The sequence below is a fragment of the Topomyia yanbarensis genome, chromosome 2 (genome assembly GCF_030247195.1).
Source record: "Topomyia yanbarensis strain Yona2022 chromosome 2, ASM3024719v1, whole genome shotgun sequence".
In the NCBI taxonomy this organism is placed as follows: Eukaryota; Metazoa; Arthropoda; class Insecta; order Diptera; family Culicidae; genus Topomyia; species Topomyia yanbarensis.
In genome coordinates, this window is record NC_080671.1 from 270,643,746 (window position 1) to 270,667,111 (window position 23,366).

A 23,366-nucleotide genomic window follows, 5' to 3' on the forward strand; every position below is an offset into this window, starting at 1 on the left:
GATCAAAACTGATCAAATCAGATACAGCAACGTTAAATCTAAGATATCTTACAGACTAACAAATTAAAATTTGTCATAATTCTCTTCGGTATATCACAATAACTGATCAAACAATACGCACAAACTCCTCAAAAGTGATTGATTTAATAAGCAATATTCCCACCCGGCCCATTTACACAGTTCAGCAACAGCAGCAGCAGCATTCAGTTGGCTTTTAGGAGGGAATCATGAGATGAAATGAAAAACATGAAAGGAGTACACAAAAACTATGCAGGAAAGGGTATACGAGTAACAGCATCAACCAGCAAATCTTTCTCCAGTTCAGCGATGATTTTTTCATTTCTGGATGTAACAACGTGAACTATTCCATTCCGTACATGCACGTTCTTTAGCACATTCTTCCTTCTCAATTCGAGAGCTGTCGACAAAGTTCGTCTTGCGTTTATGGTGAGATTCTCGTTGATGAATATTCGGTTGCCCCGTCCAAATGACAATAATTTTATCGTCAGCGCCGGAGTCCGCAGATATTTGGTGAAAAACTCTTTTCGTTGATTGAACATGGCAAATTCAATAAGCACAGGTTTCAGTTGCTTTGGCGTCTCCCAAGTGACGTAGACTGACAATCGGAAGATTGTTCGGTGAAAATCCTATTGATGAGCATAGCTGTTTGAAATAGCTGTTCAAGTTTTCATTGGGAGTCCACGGAATTCCGGTTACAATCAATTCACTTCGTCTAGCAAAACGTTCACTTCTCTCCTCACTGGCACATAGTACAGATTTAACATGCTCTATAGACTCGTGCAATACCTTCAGCTTGCTTTCATACCATTTTTGCAGTGAACTTAATTTTGTTTGTAGTTCAACAACCATCGAATTGACAACTTTGTTCATCTCGGATGAAAAGTTCTTAAGCATTGTTTTCATCATTGCAGCTAGATCTGTCACAGTCATCTCTTGTGACCCGCTGACTGTCATACGTTCAGATTCCATTTGTAGTGGTAGTACAATAGGTACATATATAGGTTACAGTACTCGAATTGGTAACAATTGCTCAAGCAACAATGTCGGTACTCTAAGATGATATCGTTTCCAAAAATCGCAAAAATCGGCAAAAATAACTGGCTATGCGATTTTTCAACACTCAGTGGTAAAAGAACAAACTTTTATGTTCGAGGTGAGCTATGGCTTTGGTGTTAATGATGGTAAAATCAACCACTTTTGCGAGAAGTTCTAGCTCTGTTCTTCCACTACTCACACTCCATTGCACCACAGACAATAACTCAAATAAATAAAAAAATGTTTTTTTTTTGACACTGAAACCCTTGTCGTCCCCCCTCCCCTCCCTTCAAATATGCAGTAGAACTTAGATAAACAATAAGCTAAATGGCACAACGGATGAAATGCATTCCCAGAGGCGAAAAATACGAGAAAGGTTTAGTTCATTGTTGTCTGAAACGTTACGTTAAACTTCTGGCTACACCTTTGGTATCTTCTCCTCTAGATGCAAATATTCTTGATGGACTCTGGTCCGTTTTCATTATGTACACTGTCGTTATCGTATATTAAAATATTAATTCTAGTAGTGCTTTTCTGTTGAACCTCCGAGAGTTGCATCATTGTTGAACTAAAAAGCAATTGAATGGGGAGGGAGTTGGTGGTTAAAATTATTTCTTTAGAAGGCACATTTTGTTGTGGCGATGCAGATAGTGCTAGTATACTCCTTCAATTTCCATATAAAAACGTCCATATTTGAACCATATGTTTTGCACAAAATTTTAATATTTTTAGTCCATCAAAACTATTTTTACTATTTTCATTTATCTATTTCTAAAGAGACATCCCTGAAGACGTCCTCAACACATATTGTTGGATTCATTCAACGTACACCGTCGTAGACGCCTTCATGAAAAAACAAGGTCAAGAAGTGCCATTTCCTGGAGTAGATAACTCACAACGAAGCGGTGCGTTGACAATTCGGCATACCAAGTATTATCAATGGGTGGCTTTTACTTTATTTTTTCAGGTAAGCTGCAATACAAGTTAGTAATCGCATTCTATTCACATTAATATATTTACCCTTTTTTGCCATTTTGGTACAATTTTTCGTTATTCCGCAGAGTTTTTGTTCTCTTTCGTATCATATTTGACATACATCACATTTTCCTAATCATTATTGAGCGTTCAGTCGAGACAGAAGTCTTTTATTACCAGTCCGTACATTCTATAGCGACAAAAAATAGTGCTAATCCGCGTTCAAGGTTATTTTGCGCACACTCCGCCTCGTCGAGGTTTCAGTGTTTTTACCTTCTTTTGTGTTTCTGTTTCTGAGTAGGGGAGAGTGGGTACACTTGATCCCACTTTTGTTTTTTTCAAATAACTTTTAAATTAAATAAAATTTTTGAATGCAAATATCGTCATTTTGCCGTCAATTCAAATCGTAAGAGCTGTGAATAATATGTAAATCCAAATACCATGTCCTGTCAGTAATATGAACAGTTTTTTTTATCTTAAAATACGTTTATTTAGGCCCAAATGCTGTAGCTTAACGAGGCCGATAATTCATTTTTTTTTATATTACATGTCACATGTTAGTGAGGGAAGGGAAAGCCGTATTTAGGGGCGGCTTGCTCCCCTCTTATGTAAGTAAAGGAAAAAGGTAGGAAGTGGGATACATATTGTGTAATTGACGTCGTCGTTTGCTGATTGATCATTGTGGCGGATATGCACACTTTGTTGTAGTGTTGTAGTTTCCAGCCTGTAATCGCAGGGGCGAGGGAAGGGTCGATATTTCGGATAATTATTGGCACTCTATATCATCTGCATGTGCGGCATGATATGATGTTCTGGATAGGCGGTTATCAAGAAGAGTATGCACCGAAGACTCGTGAAGCAATGCCATATTGTAGATACAGGGATACAGGGTTGGTGAGATTCTACTGTGAATGAGAGAGGGTAAAATGTATTAAACTTGGACATCAATGGTTTTCAAAAAGATATAGATAAGAAAAATATAGGGGTGATCACGGCTTGCCAGGACGTCCCGGACTGGCACATAGGGTGATCTACCTCAGGCCCGAAGGGAATCTATTAGTTGGGACCTGGCAACACAGTACTCTGCGCACAGCCAAACAACATGCTCTATGTCGTGATAGCCGATCGTGAGCTCAAGGTTGCGCGCCAGGCTTTCCGTGAACAGTTCCAGACCAAGGATTGGGACAACTACTACATCAACAGTGAAATTGTGTTCCGCTTCATCCCAGCCAGATCGCCCCACTTCGGTGGATTATGGGAGGCGGGAATCAAGTCATTCAAATACCATTTTCGACGCATCATGGGATGCAATGCGTTCACCATGGACCAGCACCTGACCGTTGTAATTCAAATAGAGGTAATCCTCAACTCCCGTCCATTAACACTACTGTCCGATTTTCCCGATAATTTTTCCGCTCTAACTCCGAAGCATTTCCTAATCGGAGAACGTCTCTTCTCAATTCCTAAGCCCGATCTGTCCGACTTGAAAATTAACGGTTTATCCCGCATACAAGACATGAAACGCTCTGTTCAAGGTTTGTAAAATCGTTGGTCTAGAGACTACTTAAGCCAGCTACAACAATGCTCTAAGTGGAAGCAAGCCACTATTTTTTTTACAATGGAGAAGTCCTTTATGTCCTAGCCCAGTACACGTGCTAACGGTAGGGTCCAATCTACCACACTGGGTGCACTGGGGGCGTGTCGGACTCGAATGGAGACCAGCCATTAATACCGACTAAACTCCATTGGGCTCCGCCATCATTCCTCCCAGGAACTACCTCTCGGTATTACTTCTGGGGGGATGGCTGTACTAAATGTACTCATTCACTCTCACTCACGCGATCATACATCCTGTATGAGGCTTACTTGGGTGCTCTCTCAATTACACTTTGATTCACTCTCAAACACTCCCACATGAGGCTGACTTTTGTGCTCACCTTTTACGTTCCATGCGAGGCTGACTTGTGTGCTCACCTTACTCATTCCTTGCTAGGCTTACTTTTGTGCTCGCCCTACCCATCCATGTGAGGCTGACTTGGGTGCTCACCCTATCACCTGATTCACTCTCAATTGTGCCACTCTATTGTACCTTTGTCACTCCCTCTGGCATCCCATGTGGGACATTTTTCTTAGGCCCCACTTCTGACATACCATGCGAGGCTGACTTTTGTGCTCACCTTTTTCATTCCTTGCTAGGCTGACTTTTGTGCTAGCCTCTACCAACCTGTGAGGCTGACTTTTATGCTCACCCTTAACATGCAATGTGAGACTGACTTGGATGCTCACCCTTTCACTCCTCTGCCACGCCATGAGGCATCGATAGCTTATTTCCAACATACTACGCTATGACCCTCCCGTCTTGGCATGAGGCAGTCCACTTATACGCCTATACACTCACTCTTCTGTCTTGCTTCGGGGTGGCTGGGTTTACCCCTTACGCGGTTGCCATTCGCTGCGCCAACCTACCTCGGCATGAACAGACCATTCACTCTCTTATTTTGCGCTTGGCCTTTTTCGCTCCAGCTAACCAATCACTAGTTAGCCGTGCCCGCCGTCTGTTGCTCGGTTCGCCAGATTACCTGTAGCCTACTGGCAATCTGGATGGTAGCAGCCGAGACTGCGTTCCACTTCTCCACCGTTTGACACGTCCGCTGAATAAGGGTATCCGGGGTTGTGTCCCAGCCACAGACGTCAAGCATTGCTCTTCTTTCGACGTCGAACCGATGACATACGAACAGTATGTGTTCGGCAGTTTCATCTACACCTGGGCGGTCCGGGCAGACTGGGACCTCCGCGTGCCCGAACCTGTGGAGGTACTGACGGAAACAGCCATGGCCTGACAGGAATTGTGTCAGGTGGAAGTGAACTTCCCCATGGGGTCTTCTCACCCAGCTCGATATGCTAGGTATCAGCCGGTGGGTCCACCTACCTTTCGAGGAGTTGTCCCACTCACGCTGCCATCTGGCGACCGAGGTCACCCTGGTGCGCTCGCGGGCTCCCCTATTTCCACGTAGCTCAAAGCACTCCTCATCTTCCCGAATGACCAGCCCGACTGGCATCATGCTCGCTATCACGCAGGATGCATCGTGTGATACCGTGCGGTAGGCAGATATCACTCTGAGGCACATCACGCGGTAGGTGCTCTCCAGTTTCTGTAGGTAACTGGTTACCCTCAGTGCTCTTGACCATGACGGGCCGCCGTACCTGAGGATAGATACGGCAACGCCTGCCAGTAACCTACGTCTACTGGCGCACACCTTTGAGCTGTTGGACATCATTCTTGATAGTGCCGCAACAGCAGTCGACGCTCTCTTGCACGTATAGTCGACATGGCTGCCGAAGGTCAGCTTGTCGTCTATAATGACTCCGAGAGACTTCAGACTTCGCTGTGAAGTGATCGCGACTTCTCCCACATGGATAACTGCATGTTGTGCCGACTTGCGGTTGTTGACGATAACTACCTCCGTCTTATGATGAGCGAGCTCCAGGCCTCTCGCGCTCATCCATTCCTCCACCGTGCTAATCGCGTGTTCTGCGGTTAGTTCTACCTCAGGAATTGACTCCCCGTAGACCTCCAAGGTTACGTCGTCGGCAAAGCCGACGATCTTGACCCCAGGAGGGAACTTCAGTCTCAGAACCCCGTCATACATGAGGTTCCATAGCACCGGGCCTAGGATCGAGCCCTGCGGGACTCCGGCGGTAATCGGAACCCTTTTCTGACCGGCATCGGTCTCGTATAGCAGTACGCGGTTTTGGAAATAACTTTCCAGGATCCGGTACAGACCCACCGGTAGGCTAAGCCGGTGTAACGAGAGCGCGATGGCATCCCAGCTTGCGCTGTTGAATGCGTTCTTCACGTCAAGTGTCACTAACGCACAGTATCGAATACCTCGCCTTTTTCGTTGGATCGCTATCTCGGCAGTATTTATCACTGAGTTGAGAGCGTCCACTGTGGACTTACCCTTCCGAAAGCCAAACTGGTTGCTTGACAGACCGTCCGTACCTTCCGCGTACGGAGTAAGCCTGTTGAGGATGATCCTCTCAAGCAGTTTGCCAGTCGTGTCTATCAGACAGATTGGTCTGTACGCCGATGGGTCGCCTGGCGGCTTCCCGGGCTTCGGCAACAGCACCAGTTTCTGCCTTTTCCATCTATCGGGGAAACGGCACTCGTCAAGGCATCTCTGCATAGCTAGCCTGAACATGTTCGGGTTCGCTATGATCGCTGCCTTGAGAGCGTTGTTTGGAACTCCATCCGGCCCTGGAGCTTTGTTCATTGCTAGGGATTTAGCCACTGCGAGTAGTTCTTCATTCGTCACTGGAGCCACCATTTCGACCGTTCCCGCACTGTCTCGTAGTGCAGGTGGCCAGGGGCTTGTGGCTCGAGACGGGAAGAGTACTTCGATAATCGTTGCCAACCGGTCCGGAGACCGTTCTGGGGGTGAGGAGCCCCCTTTGGTCTTGGCCATCACAATCCGGTAGGCGTCACCCCACGGATTCCCGTTGGCACTCTCACACAGGTTGTCGAAACACGCTCTCTTGCTGCTTTTAATAGCCTTGTTAAGGGCTAATTTCGCAGCTCGAAACGCTTCACGGCGGTTCTCTCTTGCATCCTCGGTGCGAGCTCTTTGCATCCTACGTCTAGCTCTGAGACAGGCTGACCGTAGAGCTGCAATCTCGGCACTCCACCAGTATACCGGGCATCTACCGTTTCTTGGCATTGTTTTTCTCGGCATAGTGGCGTCGCACGCGCGTGATAGAACAGCTACCAGCGCATCCCCGCTTAGACTGTCGGTGTTGGCCTCCAGTCCCAGGGCCGCGGTGAAAGCTTCGCTGTCGAAGTGATTGGACTTCCACCCGCGTACCTGACAGGGATCTCCCGCCCTCGGATGCTGCACACCATAGTTGATCTTAAAGCGGATTGCTAGATGATCGCTATGGGTGTAGCCTTCGTCTACCCTCCATTCCATGCCTGGAGCCAGACTCGGGCTGGCAAAGGTCAAATCAATCCACGCCTCCACTCCGTTTCTACGGAATGTACTAGCGGAGCCATCATTAGCTAGCACAGTATCGAGTTTCGCAAACGCTTCCATTAGCGCTTGACCCCTGCTATTTGTACAGCGGCTGCCCCACTCCACTGCCCAAGCGTTGAAGTCACCCGCTATTACTACCGGTTTCCGGCCCACGAGGTCCGACGAGAGCCTGTCGATCATCTGGTAGAACTGTTCTATTGGCCACCTTGGTGGGGCGTAGCAGCTGCAATAGAACACACCATTGATCTTGGCAATCGCCACACCCTCGGCGGAGGGGTGTATTACCTCTTGAACCGGGAACCTTCCCGTTGTACAGATTGCCACCATTCCAGACCCGTCCGACACCCAATTGCCGTTGCCGGCAGGGATGCTGTACGGGTCTGATAAGAGGGCGACATCTGTCCTCGACTCCGAGACCGACTGCCACAGCAGCTGTTGGGCTGCTGCACAATGGTTAAGATTTAGCTGTGTGACTCTCACGGCTTCTTCTTATTTAACTCGCCGAAGGGACACGAAGGTCCGCCCATAGCATGTTTATGGGCTTGCTTCTTAGCGGTGCAGATAAGGCACTTATATGCCTTAGTGCACCCCCGCTCTTTATGCCCCTTCTCGCCGCATCGACGACATAGCTTGCTCCTGTCTATGCCTTTGCATTCGTAAGCTTTATGGCCGGATTTTAGGCACCGATAGCACCTGTCCACTGAAGGCGGCTGGGGTATACTAATAGGGCATACCGACCAGCCGATCTTCAGCTTCCCTTTCTCGGTTACCTTTTTGGCATCCGCATTCAGTAGCCTGAGGTAGGCTACTTGGGTGCCAGAGGGTCCGTCCCTCAATCGCACAGAGGCCCGCTCGATTGTGACGCCGCAGTGCTCCTTGACGGCTGCGACGACGTCTTCTGCGGTCGTGAACTCGTCCAAGTGCTTGCACTGGAGAGTTGTTTCCGCACCTAGCGACCTGATTTGGGCGCCCTCGCCAAGGACCTCTTGGGCCAAGGCCTTATATACTGCACTTGATTGTGCGCCTCGCTTCAGCACCAGGAGCATCTCTCCCGTGTTGGTGCGTCTTACGCTACGCACATCTTGCCCAAGGGCCGAGAGACTTTCGGCCGCCTTCATCGATTTAAGGACATCGGCGTATTTGTCCTTGTCGGTTTTTAACCACAAGGCTTCGTCTCTGTCCTTGGCCTTCCTCGCAGGCCGCGGTACCTCCGGTTTCGGTGCCGGCTTTTTCTTGGTGACCAGCGTCCAGGGGTTTGAGCCCCCCTGCCCCGGTCGTGCCGGGTTGCTGGTACCATCGCTCTCCACAGCGAGGTCACTCTCGCCCTCGCTTACCTCGCCCAGACGGCGTTTGACCTTGACGGTTGCACGCCGAGTGGTGTCGGTTTTGGCACCCTCGCCTGGCGACTTCCTAGGGCGCTTCGCGTTCGATGCCGTCTTGCGATTGCCCTTTCCTTTTCCCTTCGAGGGGAACTCGGTCGCCGCTCCGATCGACGTGGCTGCTCCGTAGAAGGTAAAGGCCACTGTCTGTGAACCTCTATCGACCTTCTCTCTTTCCTCCCTATTGGAGGCCACTGTCTGGGTTTCTCTGTCGGGCCTCTCCCGACATTCCACCCTCTCAACATATGCCTGCTGTTCCTGTCTTGCGACACGAACAGCTTTCCGGAGCTCCAGGAGGCTCAACTTCAACTCCTTGGCTATATTCTGCTTTCCGCTAGCGAAGTCGATTATAGAATCGAGTTGCTTCGCTACTTTGCGCATCGCAGATATTGGCCCCTCCGATGCATTGGTAGGGTTATTGCCTACCGCCGCTGGGGGGTCACTGGTGCTTTCGGATGCAGCACTCATCGCTCCACTACTCTCCCCACGGGGGGGAGACCTCGCCAAACCACCTCTTGCGAAGGGGTTTGGCACCTCCGTCTGTTTGTTTTTATTTTTGTTTATCTCCATGTATAGTCCCACGAGTAGCGCGAGAAATATATGTCCGCCACGCCAGAGCTCCGCATTAGCGTGGTAAGGGACGCTTACTGTGGGGGTTGCCCAGGTACCCCACAGGCTCCGTTAACGATCGAGCATCTTTTTCACCCCCTCGATCACTCATCCCTCGGCACGGGTCGCTTCACGCCTTGGAATTGGGGTTATGCCCTACCTTGCTTTACGTGGTGATCTCGGCCCGGATCATCACAACCATCCTCCTTTACCAGGGCTTTGGACCTGTAGCTCTGGTTCTCAATAGTTCCATGTACGTATGTTATTACAGACATGCTACTATTGGGATCCGTCATTCGCTAGCGGAGTTAAGCAAGCCACTATGGATGTTCGGGTCGGTCAACTGGTACTACTGAAGCAAGACAACACACCACTGCTTCAGTGACCTTTGGGGCGGGTGATTACTTTCAGCAAGCCCTATACGACGGAGCTGCGCGTCAAACGAGTAATGGTTGGACATGATCCTTGACATAGTACGAATAAAGTCCCGGTTCACATCCAACCCCTTAAACCAAGCATTCGTTGATACCTTCGGGATAATGGAATGTAGCCACCGTCCCAGATGCCCATTGCTCCATGAGGTTTGCCAACTATCGAGGGTCCTCTGACGAGAGATACTGAAAAATTCGTTGAAGCAAATTGGTCTTTCGTAAGTGTCGCCTTCTAATGCGCTCACCTTGGCTAAAGAGTCCGCCTTCTCATTGCCCGCAATAGAACAATGTGACGGGACCCAAACCAAGGTAATCTGGTAAGATTTTTCAGATAAAGCACTCAGATATTCCCGTATTTTCCCCAGGAAATACGGTGAGTGCTTTCCAGGCTTCGCCGCACGGATGGCCTCAATGGAGCTGAGACTATCCGAAACGATGAAGTAATGGTCTGAGGGCAGGGTGTCAATGATCGTGAGAGTATACTGAATGGCAGCTAATTCTGCGACGTAAATTGAAGCAGGATCATTGAGTTTGAATGAGGCAGCAAGATTTTCGTTGAAGATACCGAAGCCTGTGGACCCGTCGAGAATTGATCCGTCAGTATAGAACATTTTGGCGCAGTCGACTTGATGGTATTTGTTATAGAAAATATTTGGGACCACTTGTGGGCGAATATGATCCGGAATTCCACAAATCTCTTCCTTCATGGATGTATCGAAAAATACAGTTGGATCAGAAGTATCTAAGAGATGAGCACGGTTGACGTTATACGTAGATGAATTGATGTTCTGTGCCATGTAATCGAAGTACAAGGACATGAATCGGGTCTGAGAATTAAGCTCGACAAGCCTTTCGCAATTTGCAATCACCAATGGGTTCAGAATATCGCATCGAACGAGCAATCGATATGAGCGGTCCCAAAATCGATTTTTCAGCGGAAGAACGCCCGCCAGCACTTCGAGACTCATCGTATGGGTCGAGTGCTTGCAACCCAAGGCAATACGCAAGCAACGATACTGGATTCGCTCCAGTTTGATGAAGTGTATGTTCGCAGCGGAGCGAAAGCAGAAACATCCGTACTCCAACACTGATAATATCGTTGTTTGGTACAACCTGATCAGGTCTCCTGGATGGGCACCCCACCATGTTCCAGTTATTGTACGGAAAAAGTTGATCCTTTGTTGGCACTTCTGTTTCAGATACCTAATGTGACATCCCCAGGTACCTTTAGAGTCGAACCATACCCCGAGATATTTGAATGTTGAAGCCTGAGCAATAGTTTGATCCATTAATTGAAGCTGTAGTTGCGCTGGTTCACGCTTTCTAGAAAATACGACTTGCTCAGTTTTCTCCGTGGAGAACTAGATACCCAGTTGGAGAGCCCATGCAGACAAATTGTCCAAGGTATCTTGCAGTGGTCCTTGCAAGTCGACGGCTTTAGGACCTGTAATAGAGACCACACCGTCATCTGCAAGCTGCCTTAGCGTGCAGGAATTGACAAGACATTCGTCAATGTCATTCACGTAAAAATTGTAGAGGAGAGGGCTTAGACATGAGCCCTGGGGAAGGCCCATGTAGCTAAATCGTGATGTCGATAAATCGCCATGCGAGAAATGCATTTGTTTTTCAGACAACAGGTTTAGCAAAAAGTTATTTAAAATTGGCGAAAGACCATGCTGGTGCAACTTCTCATAAAGAATGTTGATCGAAACTGAATCGAAACCCCCCTAATATCCAAGAATACTGATGCCAACTGCTCTTTGTTAGCATATGCCATTTGAATTTCTGTTGAGAGCAACGCAAGGCAATCGTTCGTCCCTTTGCCTTTGCGGAAGCCAAATTGTGTATCTGACAGTAAGCCATTTGTTTCGACCCAATTGTCGAGCCGAAGCAGGATCATTTTCTCGAACAACTTCCGGATACAGGATAGCATTGCAATCGAACGATACGAATTGTGGTCGGAGGCTGGTTTTTGGATGGCGATGACCCTCACCTGTCTCCAGTCATGTGGGACAATGTTACCCTCAAAAAACCTATTAAATAAATTCAACAAGCGTCTTTTGGCAGAGTCTGGCAGATTCTTCAATAAGTTGAATTTGATTCTATCTGGCCCCGGGGCTTTATTGTTACATGATAAGAGAGCAAGTGAGAACTCCACCATCGTAAACGGTGTTTCGTTCGCGGTATTGTAAGGCGACGCGGCGCGGTAGATTTTCTGTGCCGGGGCGGAATCCGGACAAACCTTCTTGGCGAAATCGAATATCCAACGGTTTGAATATTCCACGCTCTCGTTAGTACTGTTTCGGTTTCGTAAACGCCGGGCCGTGCCCCAAAGAGTGCTCATCGATGTTTCTCTTGTTAACCCGTCAACAAACCGGCGCCAGTAACTGCGTTTCTTAACTTTCATTAAATTTTTCATTCGCTTTTCTAATATCGCGTACACTCGATAACTAGCAACTAACCCGTCGTTCCGGAAGGTTTTATACGCGGCAGCTTTCTCCACGTACACGTCTGAGCACTCTTTGTCCCACCACGGGTTGGGAGAACGTTTTTGGGTGTTCACGTCGGGTACTCGTTTCGTCTGAGTTTGAATCGCGCTATCGAGAATCGAGTTGGACAAAAACTTATATTCTTCCTCCGGGGGAAGTACCTGTGTTGAATCGATAGTTTGGATATCTCAGCAGCGTAGCTCTTCCAATCAATGTGTCGTGTGAGGTCATAGGGAACATTGATGGGTGTCGATGGTCTTGAACCAGTGGTGATTGCAATTACAATTGGTAAGTGGTCACTACCGTGGGGATCAGATATTACCTTCCACTTGCAATCTAACCGTAGTGATGTCGAGCATAAAGATATGTCCAGTGCACAGTGCGCAGGTGGTCTAGGAATTCGTGTCATTTCCCCTGTGTTCAGAATTGTCATATTGAAGTTGTCACAAAGGTCTTGAATTGTCGAAGATCGATTATCGTCGTATAGACAGCCCCACCCCGTACCGTGAGAGTTAAAGTCTCCAAGAAGCAGGTGGGGCGAGGGAAGGTGTTCAATCACGTTGGAGAATCTTCGATATCCCATCATGGCCCTAGGAGGAATGTAAATAGAAGCAATGCAAAGATCTTTGCCTTTGATTGTTGTTTGACAAGCGACAACTTCAATGCCTGGCGTCGAAGGGAGGTTGATTCGATTGAAGGAGTAGCACTTTTTGATCCCTAAAAGTACCCCCCCCATATGAGTCTTCTCGATCCAAGCGGATAATGTTAAAATCGTGGAAGTTGAGGTTTATATTAGAAGTTAGCCATGTTTCACATAGGGAAAATGCATCACAATGATTGTAATTTAGCAAGTGTTTTAATGAATCAATTTTGGGGATAATACTTCTGCAGTTCCACTGTAAAACAGTGATCAGATCCCTGATTCCGTCTAATAAGTTAGCCATCGAAGGATACGATCGCTGCAAGGAGGGGCCATTGTTCAGTCAACTGTTTTAAAAATGTTCTTACTGTTGGTAGAATAGCAACCAGCAAGCTTTTCATAGGATCGGTAATGTTGAAAGCTGTGAATATCCAGTCCACAATGTCAGAAAATTTAAGGAATCTCGTTTTAGGTTAAGTTTCTGACTGTAAAATTGGAGCACTTGGGATTTTTGGTGCCCCGGGGAGTGCTGGGAACTCCTGGTTGTATCTCAATTTCCCAAAACCAGGAGGTATTATCTTCGAATTTGTTCCAGCACTTCCAGTTGATGAATTATTTTTATTTTGTACCCTTGTTTGGGACAACCTAGGACCCTTACGAGAAAGTTCAGGTGAGTTTTGATTAGGTCTTTTCCTAGAGTTTCCAAGCGGAGCCAAAGAATGCCCCTCGCAAGGGTCGTTAGAGGCGTTATCGTCAGTTGGCAAGAGAGCGAATGGGTTTTCGGAGATAAGTGGAACAGCTCTTTTAAGCATTTCTGCGTAAGAGCGTCTGGAGCGATCTTTGGCGGATCGCTTCAGTTTATCCGCGCGAAGTTTGTACGTTGGGCATGTCAAAAGTGCATGCGGATTCTCCCCACAGTAAAAACACTTCTCAGCGGGCCTACTGCAAGTATCATCCGCATGGCGTTCCCCACATTTACCGCACCGTTGCTTGTTGCTACAGTAGGTGGCCGTGTGACCTAGCTGCTTGCAATTGGAACAATTCATGACCCGCGGTACAAACAGGCGTACAGGTAGACGAGCTCCTCCCACTTCAACGTAGCTCGGAAGTGCAGATCCGGCGAAGGTTACGCGAAACGAGTCTGATGGATAGTAATTACCATCTTCGATGGACTTTGAGTGCAATTGCTTGCACTCCAAAATCTTAACTGATTGAAGGTTAGGGTCCTTAAAGCGGCCAGCCCCATCATTCATCAGATCATCGATAGTTAGACCTGCATCACTTACCACACCGTCGATCTCCACATCACGAGAAGGGATGTAGACGCGGTACTCCAGCGTAAAGAGGCTATTGCTAACGATATCATTGGCCTGTTTCAAGTCAGTAACGACTACGCGCAGTTTATCTGACTGAACCTTTTTAATCTCGGTTACGGCCGAGTAACGTTTTGTCAGCTCCCGTGCAACAGTTATGCTGTTTAACGGTTTATTTTTGGGCCGAAAGTATACCACCCAAGGACCAGCGGATCCATCCTGGTAAACCTTGACTCGGGGGGGGGGGGGGGGGGGGCTGTGAGACATTGGGGGAAAGTGGGGGAAGTGGATCGACCATAACATTATCTGTCTCAGTATCAGATATACGTTCTTCTTCCCCATAATATTCGTCTTCGGAGGGTGATCCTTCTGTTTGTTCCATTTTGTTGCGGGAGCAACACGCTCGACCGCACTATTTAATTTAAATCAAAATAAAAAATCAAAAACAATAATAAAAAAAATCGATAAGACAAGTAAAAAACGAAACACTTCACCAGTTGGTTCCTGACGAGCTGGTAGGTAAATTGATTCTTCGTTTGTTTTATCCGTCACCCGCGTGACCTTCACACAGTAGAGCTGATATAGCTCGTCTAAACAAAGCCGTCTTTCAGGCAAGAAAACTGTTTAGTAACGCACTTCACTGCACTACTTTAACCGATATCGCAGATAACAATTATCACTCGCGGGACTGTTTATTAGTAATGCTTTACTGCAGCCTCTGCTACAGCAAGCACCTTCGTACCACCGAAAAAACTAAACCACACCGGAGAGAACAAAAAGCACTTGTTTCCCGGTACAAAGTTGGGTTACGAATGAATATGAACAGTTTTGAAAATCATGTCAAAATGAAGTTTTTGTAAAAACATGTGGTAACTTGATCCCATGCCTACTAGGGCTAAACAAACAGAGCACACTATGACTAATAGAAACGAAAGTTAAGCTAACCACCTAGCTTGACAAAATAACTACTAAGACTACATTTTTAGATGCACGGCAAACTTTAACACCAGCAAAAAGCGAAGCTAGATATTTGCGGTAAATCAGTGCTGTTTGACTGCCTTTTCCAACTTTCAATAACTTATATCAAAATTTGTTCGCGAAACAAACATTTTAGCTTAATTTATACTATCGGGTACTTTATGTAAGTGATTATTTCTATTCCTATGCATTTCGGACGTGTGTGTGAGAGTTAATGATAGGGATAAAGAGTACCCAGTGTTACAGGGATCAAAGGTATCTGTTGTATGAGGCGAACGAAATTTAGTTTTTTTGTAGAAATTGTGTAACTATTTCTTCGAAAAACGTGTTTTTCTAGACAAAAGCCCTTATAAAGTAATTGTAGACAAAAGCTCTTATAAAGTAATTGTAGTTGAAAACGAGCTCATACAATCGTTCAAAAAAATCGCAAAAAGATCTTCGAGATGAATTTTAACCTATATTTTCAAAAATATGATGCAACTTTTCCAAAACAAATGTAATACATTCGATTAGTTTGCTAAACATCATAAACTACCAAATATGTCATTTTCTTTTTATATTGTGCACACTTTTTGTGTTTAGATTATGGTATATGGAACGGGAATCAAGTATCACCAAGGATCAAGTGTCCTCACTCTCCCCTACCGTTAGCCAGTTAGCGACCAGTGAAGGAGAGATAAAAAGATAAAAAGTGTTTGAATATGTTGCAGATTTCTCGAGTTCTGACGGATTGGTATTCGGCCTTGACAGAAATATCGAAAATTCGCCCTGATAAGCTTCGGGTGGTTGTAAACAGTTTAACTCAGGCAAACGATATTGCTGGCTACGGGCCCTTTACGAAGGAGTACAGGGTGTATATTCCAGCAAGCAGGGTTGAAGTCAGTGGGGTCGTTTCCGATTCGAGTCTGAATTGCGAGGACCTGCTAAAATATGGGACTGGTTGTTTCAAAGACCCCATGCTGAAGCCAGTGAAGATACTGGAATGCAAACGTTTGCATTCAGCATCGGTCGCAGCTGACGGCAAGAAAATATACGTCAACTCAGACTCTTATCGGGTTTCCTTCGCCGGCTCTGCTCTACCCAACTACCTCCTCTTTGACAAGGTTCGTCTACCTGTTCGCCTCTTTGTGCCGCGGGTCATGAGCTGTACTAATTGCAAACAATTGGGACACACAACCTCCCATTGTAGCAATAAAACCCGTTGTGGGAAATGCGGTTGGAATCATGCGGATGATACCTGTGGAAGAGATGTCGAAAAGTGTCTCTACTGTGGGGGAAACCCACATGATCTCCCTTCATGTCCCGCGTAGAAACAGCGCGAGGAGAATATTAAGCGTTCTCTTCAGGGACGCTCTAAGCGATCTTTTGCAGAAATGCTTAAGATAGCTACGCCACCTTTCTCTACGAACATCTATACCAACTTGTCTACTGACGAAGCAGAAGATCGTCCAGGAGGGAACATCTTCTGCTGTGCCTTGAAGCAATAGAAAAAGGAGGAACATTTCCTCTACCAAGCTTCGTCGTAAAGGCCAGAAGGTGTCTCTTCATGACCCCCCTAAAATAACTACTCAAGGAAGTACTGGTGCAAAACCGAAGCAAATCGCTCCCGGTCTCAGTAACCTGAGATCAGAAAAGGAGTTCCCAGCACTTCCAGGATCATCAAAAACCCCAAGTGTTCCCATATCTCAGACAGAGAAAGAAAACAGCGCTGGCTTAATAAATTTCTCTGACATTGTGGACCGTATTCTTACAGCTTTAAATATTTCTGACCTCCTTAAAAGCATCTTGATAAGCTATCTCCCCGCAGTAAAAACATTCTTGATGCAGTTCACTGCGAAATGGCCCCTCCTTTCAGCGATTGTGTCCTTCGATGGCTAACTCATCGAACGAGGTGACGGTTTTAATCGCTGTTCTACAATGGAATTGCAGAAGCATTATCCCGAAAATCGATTCCTTTAAAATCTTGAATATTTTGCCCTCTGCGAGACATGGCTCATTTCAGAAATAACCCTACGATTCCACGATTTTGATATGATTCGCTTGGATCGAGCAGACTCTTACGTAGGAGGACTTTTGGGATCAAAAAGTGCTATTCTTTCAATCTAATCGACACCAGGCATTGACGTTGTCGCTTGCCATACCAGAATTAAAGGCACAGGCCTTTGCATTGCTTCCACCTACATCCCCCTAGAGCCTCAGTTAGCCACCGACGGTGCGATATTGCGGAACTCCTCCCCGCACCGAGGCTAGTTTTAGGTGACTTCAACTCCCACGGTACGGCATGGGGTTGTCTTCATGACGATAATCGATCTACCCTACTCCATGAACTTTGCGAAAACTTCAATATGACCATTTTCAATACGGGTGAAATGACGTGGATTCCTGCCCCTCTAGCGCATCCGAGCGCCTTATACCTGTCCCTTTGCTCGACATCGCAGCGGTTAGATTGCATGTGGAAGGTAGTCTCTGATCCCCACGGCAGCGACCATCGGCCAATCGTAATTAATATTGCTAACGGTTCAGGGCCACCGAATACAATCAATGTTTCGTATGACCTCACGCGAAATATTGATTGGAAGAGCTACGCGTCCGCGATATCCGAAAAAGTAGAATCGACGCAGAGCTTCCTCCGGAGGAAGAGTACGGGTTCCTGGCTGGCTTGATTCTCGATACCGCGATTCAAGCTCACAGACTAAACGCGTACCAGACGCGAACTCACGCGGGCGTCCTCCCAAACCACGGTGGGACAACGAGTGCTCAGACGTGTACGCGAAGAAGGCCGCTGCGTATGAACCTTCCGGGACGACGGGCTGCCAGCTATCTACCGACAGTAAGCGATGGCGGAAACGCGCATGAAGAGTTTGATGAGAGCCAAAAAAACGTAGCTACCGGCAGCGGTTCGTCGACGGACTAACGAGAGAAACATCGATGAGCACTCTTTGGGGCACGGCCCGGCGTTTACGAAACCGAAACAGTACTAACGAGAGCGTGGAATATTCAAACCGCTGGATATTCAATTTTGCCAAGAAGGTTTGTCCGTATTCCGCCCGGCACAGAAAATCTACCGCGCCGCGTCCCCTCACGATAACGCGAACGAAATACCGTTTTCGATGGTGGGGTTCTCACTTGCTCTCGAGTCATGTAACAATAAAGCCTCAGGGCCAGACAGAATCAAATTTAACTTGTTGAAGAATCTGTCTGACTCTGTCAAGAGACGCTTGTTGAATTTATTTAATAAGTTTCTTGAGGATAATATTGTCCCTCATGACTGGAGGCAAGTGAATGTCATCGCCGTTCAAAAACCAGGAAAACCAGCCTCCGACCACAATTCGTATCGGCCGATTTCGATGCTGTATGTATCCGAAAGTTGTTCGAGAAAATTATCTTGTTTCGCCTCGGTAATTGGGTTGAAGCAAATGGCTTACTGTCAGATACACAATATGGTTTCCGCAAAGGCAAAGGGACGAACGATTGTCTTGCGTTGCTCTAAACAGAAATTCAAATGGATTATGCTAACAAAGAGCAGATGATGCCAGTTTTCCTTGATATTGTAACGAGGTTAGTACACAAAACATTCATCAAATTTAATGCCGAATTACTTTTCATGATTGTCTTCGCGTACCCGGGCTCTGATCCATTTTGTTTGGCTGTAGGGCGCCAGGTAAGCTCAACTCGACGACTTTCAATTGACGGGTGGAAACGGATGTAAGGCTCCGAACTTTAACGAATGGTCTCGGGATCGATCGCATTTTAGGGCTAAAGTCCCACATCAAGAAAGATCGTCTCTTACAGTTTGACCGGTGAAAGAGAAGGAAGTGGCTCAGAAAGGCTCCTGAAGCAAAGATATTAAATGAAAGTAAAGATAGAAGAAAAAGCATAGTAAAAAATAGTAAGATAGTTAGTGGTGAATTATAGAAGTGAACTTCAGCGCTTCGTCTCAATAATTGTTAAAAGAGGTAAGCTGCATTTTCGCCCAATTTCTACATCTGAGTAAAATCTAACCTCTTAGTTCAGGTGGCAAAATTGGCACATGGTGTAACAATAAGATGCCTACCACGCTGATAAGCATCCACTAGATTGGATAGGTAACTATTAGTAAAAGAGGATAAACGGTTTTCGGTTAACGGTTTTCAATTTCGATCGAAGTTTCTCCTTCGATTGAAGGTGTCACCTTAGGGCACGAGCAACGGGGTCGATCGTACTGGAAGCCCCTCGACAGTCTCCGGTGAGCACTCCCCGAACGACAAAAGTGGAGCGTGACGTCACACGATATGCTGGCGGTGTATGTTGCAAAACATTAAACATCTACACCAGTCAGAGAAATTTCACCAATCGGTTGGTGTACCGGATAAACTTGAAGTTCCGCGAGAGGGAACCAATAGTCTAGCTTAGACATGAGAGCAGAGTTGAACATTGCATAATTGCATGCTGATACAGGAAGCAGTTGCACCGGTGCATATCAACCGCCGAGGGATGAGCTGATGGATGAGAATGCGCATGGGAGTTTGGGCAAGTAGCGTAAAATTTCAAAAATGTACATATACTAACCTTAGACGATAAGTTGCAATTATATTGTCCGTATTATATACAAATCTACTAGTAGTTATCACTTTTAATAATAAACTTAGAATAGCATAACATAGTATGAAATTAGTTTGATCGCTAGCATTCCCGGTCGGATTTCATAGAGTCGGTTTATTCGTGATATCGGTATTGGTACGTTAGAATGGGCTCTGGAGAGGGAATCCCACAGTGGTAACCAATCCACCCTACAGATTGTAACGAAACTTTTTGCATGATCAGTCTTTGAGATTCGTGGTTACACAGATGTTTCGGTCGTGGTTGTTAGTCGTCGTCTGAGGTCTCCCAGCCGGGCACGGGATCACTTTAAATCAACAAACCTCGCTCCTTCACGGCAAGACTAGTGCTTGCCTGGCGCTTAAGTGAAGGTTGTATTCGTTCGAGTACGTCTTCTACCCCCCCCCTCCCGTTACATTTGGCGCCCAGCTAACGGATTTGGTTTTGATAATTTGTAAATAGTTTTGTAGTTTAATAGTATATTTAGTTTTTTTCAGTTTGGTTTGAACATTTTGTTTTGGAGTTGGTTATGATTAAGGGATAAAAAGGAATAGGCTAATATATTTTTCTCACATATTTTATTATTATTATTCTTATTACAAATATTTTTTACGGGAACCAACTGGAATTGTCTGAAACCGTATTAAGAACTAATTCGATAAATGCATTCATTCAATTCAGGAAGGTTAGAATCCTACATAAATCCTAACGATGTATGTGCAGATGAAATTGAATATGAATTAAAACTGCGTTGCTTGCCAATTGATGGGTCATTGCATGCTATGCGTCACATACTGAGAATAGCACAACTGGAAGAAATTCGTAAACCTACAGCGTTTCGAGTTAAAAAGACAATCAGTCAAGAATATGAGAAAGTTAAAGGTAAAATTCAAGATCTAAAACACTTCATTGAAACATTTCCAAAACCGAAACATATTTCTCGCCTTAGACACTACAGGTTACGAGTACTGCGTGCAAGTTCTATTATTCGAGAGCAAGTTCGCATAAAGAACGAATTGTTAGGTGAAATTGAAACTTTGTTAGACAAATACGGAAACCCAGAAGACAGAAGAGGAAGCCAACCACCTCCGAATCTTCGTTTAAATTACTCTCTAGACTCTCAAAGTTTTGGTCTGGAGAGGGACAAAAATCTCGACCTGCATTTTTCAAATGTTTCAAGGATTAGGCCTATGAATAATAATTTGGACGGAAGGTCCGAGGAGCAGCACATGCTAGATGAAGCTGCTGGGGGTTATGATCCAAATATGGCGGGTAGACAGGGTATTTCTAACGAATTTCCCCTGCCAGAGTTACGCGTGGTTGACCGAGGTCAGATACAATTCAGGGAAAATTTATTACCGCGTGGACAGAACATGGAAAATTCCTAAGTAGGGCAGATGGACCAATGGAAAGAAGAAATTAGTAGGTATATTCAGCAAACATTAGTAACCAAGATGTCAACGATGATGACCCAGTTAGCACCGATGATTGCGCAACAAAGGACGTCAACACCACCACCTCACCCGACTGCACCAACATCGCCGCCACCTTCACCACCTCCGCCTCCATTATCACGGGCAACAACACCTGTACCAAACCTTCTGAATTATGCAAACTCCTTTGCATCTCATGTATCTCATGTAGCGTACAACCCAGAGAACAACCCCTCGTGGTTGAACCGACAGTCCAACAAATGGCGAAACAAATTTCAGGTTCCAATCAACAAATGGAGAATTCACTTTAGTGGTGATTCAAGGGGACCAACGGTAACGCAGTTCCTTAACCGAATTGAGATTCTGGCGAAGAATAATAGGGTACCTGAACAAGAGCTTTTAAGTCAGGCAAACTTCTTTTTCAAAAAGGGGTCAGAGGCAGAGGAGTGGTATTATACCTTCTGTAGCAAGTTTGATAACTGGCCGTCATTTAAGCACCAACTTCGTCTCAGGTTCGAGCAGCCAAATAAGGATAAGGTCATAGAACGTCAAATTTTGGATAGAAGGCAAATTCCACATGAGACGTTTAATGCGTTTGTGGGCTCGATAGAAAAGCTGACGCAACAGCTCACAAAACCCATGCCGGAAGAGCGAAAACTAGAGTTTCTGTTAGAAAATATGAGAGTTAATTATAAACCATTCTTGACTATCTACAGAATAGAGCGGATTGATGAGCTAGTCACAATCTGCCACGGATTGGACAAATCAATGTATCGCAGCTATGCTAGTACCCCAAGGTACAATCGACCACAACTAAACAACGTGGAAGAGTTAGAACAAGCGTGTGATGAAGGAGGCGAAGAGAAAGTACAGGCAATTAATAAAATGATTAGTAGAAAGAAAATGGCAGACAAACCAGTGGAATCGGTCCCGGAGGCAGCGAATGCAAAACAATCCCCGGAAGATCAAACCATTTTATGCTGGAACTGTCGTCAATTTGGTCATTTTTGGCGCAACTGCACAAAGCAGAAGAAAATATTTTGTCATTTCTGCGGTCAGATGAATTTCATCACAACGAATTGCCCTAGTAATCATCGCTTTCCTACTTCCCAGCAGGAAAACGAGAAGCCAGAATGATCGTAGGGGGTGACCTTTCTGTTGTGTATAAACATCCTCCTCGTCCTTTTCTAAGTTCGCTGTTTCATTCCAGATCAACACAAAACCGTGGAAATGTCCTCATATTACAGTAAACGTGCTGGGAACACCGATAAATGCCCTGTTAGATTCAGGTGGAAGTGCTAGCATAATTAATTCGAAGGACTTTATTGAGAAGCATAGATTTAGAATCCACCCGATCAACCTGAAAATCAAAACAGCTGACGAAACCACACACATCTGCGAGGGGGTCGTCCACATTCCATACACGTTCAATGGACGCACCAATGTAGTACCAACTTTATTTGTTCCTCAGATATCGAAGCAGCTTATACTCGGAATAGACTTCTGGGGTGCGTTTAATATAACTCCAACGATCACTGAGGGCAATGACATGCGGAGACTGTCCTGGAACGACGGGAAGCAGGATATATATTTGGCAGAAGACCACTTTGTTGAACAGCAAACCGCAATTGTATTGGCAATTGAACCAATGGAATCCACCAAGGTCGAGGACGAACCGCGCGAAGACCTAAGCCTGGAGCTACCATTCGCTAAACAACCTAAAATAAGGAAATAAAAGAAGTTATTACCAAACAGCTGCAAGAAATAATTGAAATATTCAAAAGCACAAACGATGGGAGACTCGGACGCACAAAACTTTTGTCTCACAAAATTGACCTGATCAATGGTAAACAAACCAAAAAACCTCCGCAATATCGCTGTTCACCGCATATCCAGAAGGAAATAGACAAAGAAGTGCAACGTATGCAAGAGCTGGATATTATAGAGGAGTCCAACGCTGAATGGTGCAATTCGTTGCTTCCGGTAAAAAAAAATCAACGGGAGAATGGCGAATCTGTCTAGACTGTCGGCGGATTAACGAGATCACAAAAGATGTTGCATATTCTTTTCCAGACATGCTGAAATTTTAGGCAGGATCGAAAAGTCCAAATACTTTTCTGTGATCGACCTTTCTAAAGCCTACTGGCAAATCCCACTCGACGAGTCCAGTAGAGATTTTACATCTTTCCGGGCAGGTAAACAACTCTTTCGCTTCAAGGTCATGCCATTCGGCTTAAAGAGCGCACCAACTACACAAACAAAGTTGATGAATAAAGTCTTAGGATTTGATCTTGAGCCATATGTGCATGTCTACCTTGACGATATAATCATAACGTCAAATACACTCGCAGAATATTTTCGCCTTCTAAGGCTTGTCGCAGAGCGCCTAAAGAATGCAAACTTATCAATAAGTCTGGAAAAGTCAAAATTTTGTCAGAAAATGATAAGCTATTTG

General features: G+C 45.7%; 1 protein-coding gene across 8 annotated transcripts in view; it reads left to right on the plus strand.

Annotated features, from left to right (window-relative positions):
* LOC131678513 (innexin shaking-B) overlaps positions 1-23,366 on the plus strand; it is a 1,756,176-nt gene that overhangs the window by 651,503 nt on the left and 1,081,307 nt on the right. For all 8 annotated transcript variants that reach the window (XR_009303664.1, XM_058958720.1, XM_058958722.1 and 5 more), the window contains exon 5: positions 1,834-2,023. Coding sequence is in view for 7 of the 8 variants with exons in the window: in XM_058958720.1 (XP_058814703.1) it covers positions 1,834-2,023 (190 nt within the window). In the remaining variant the exon portion in view is untranslated. The remainder of the gene's footprint in view (positions 1-1,833; positions 2,024-23,366) is intronic.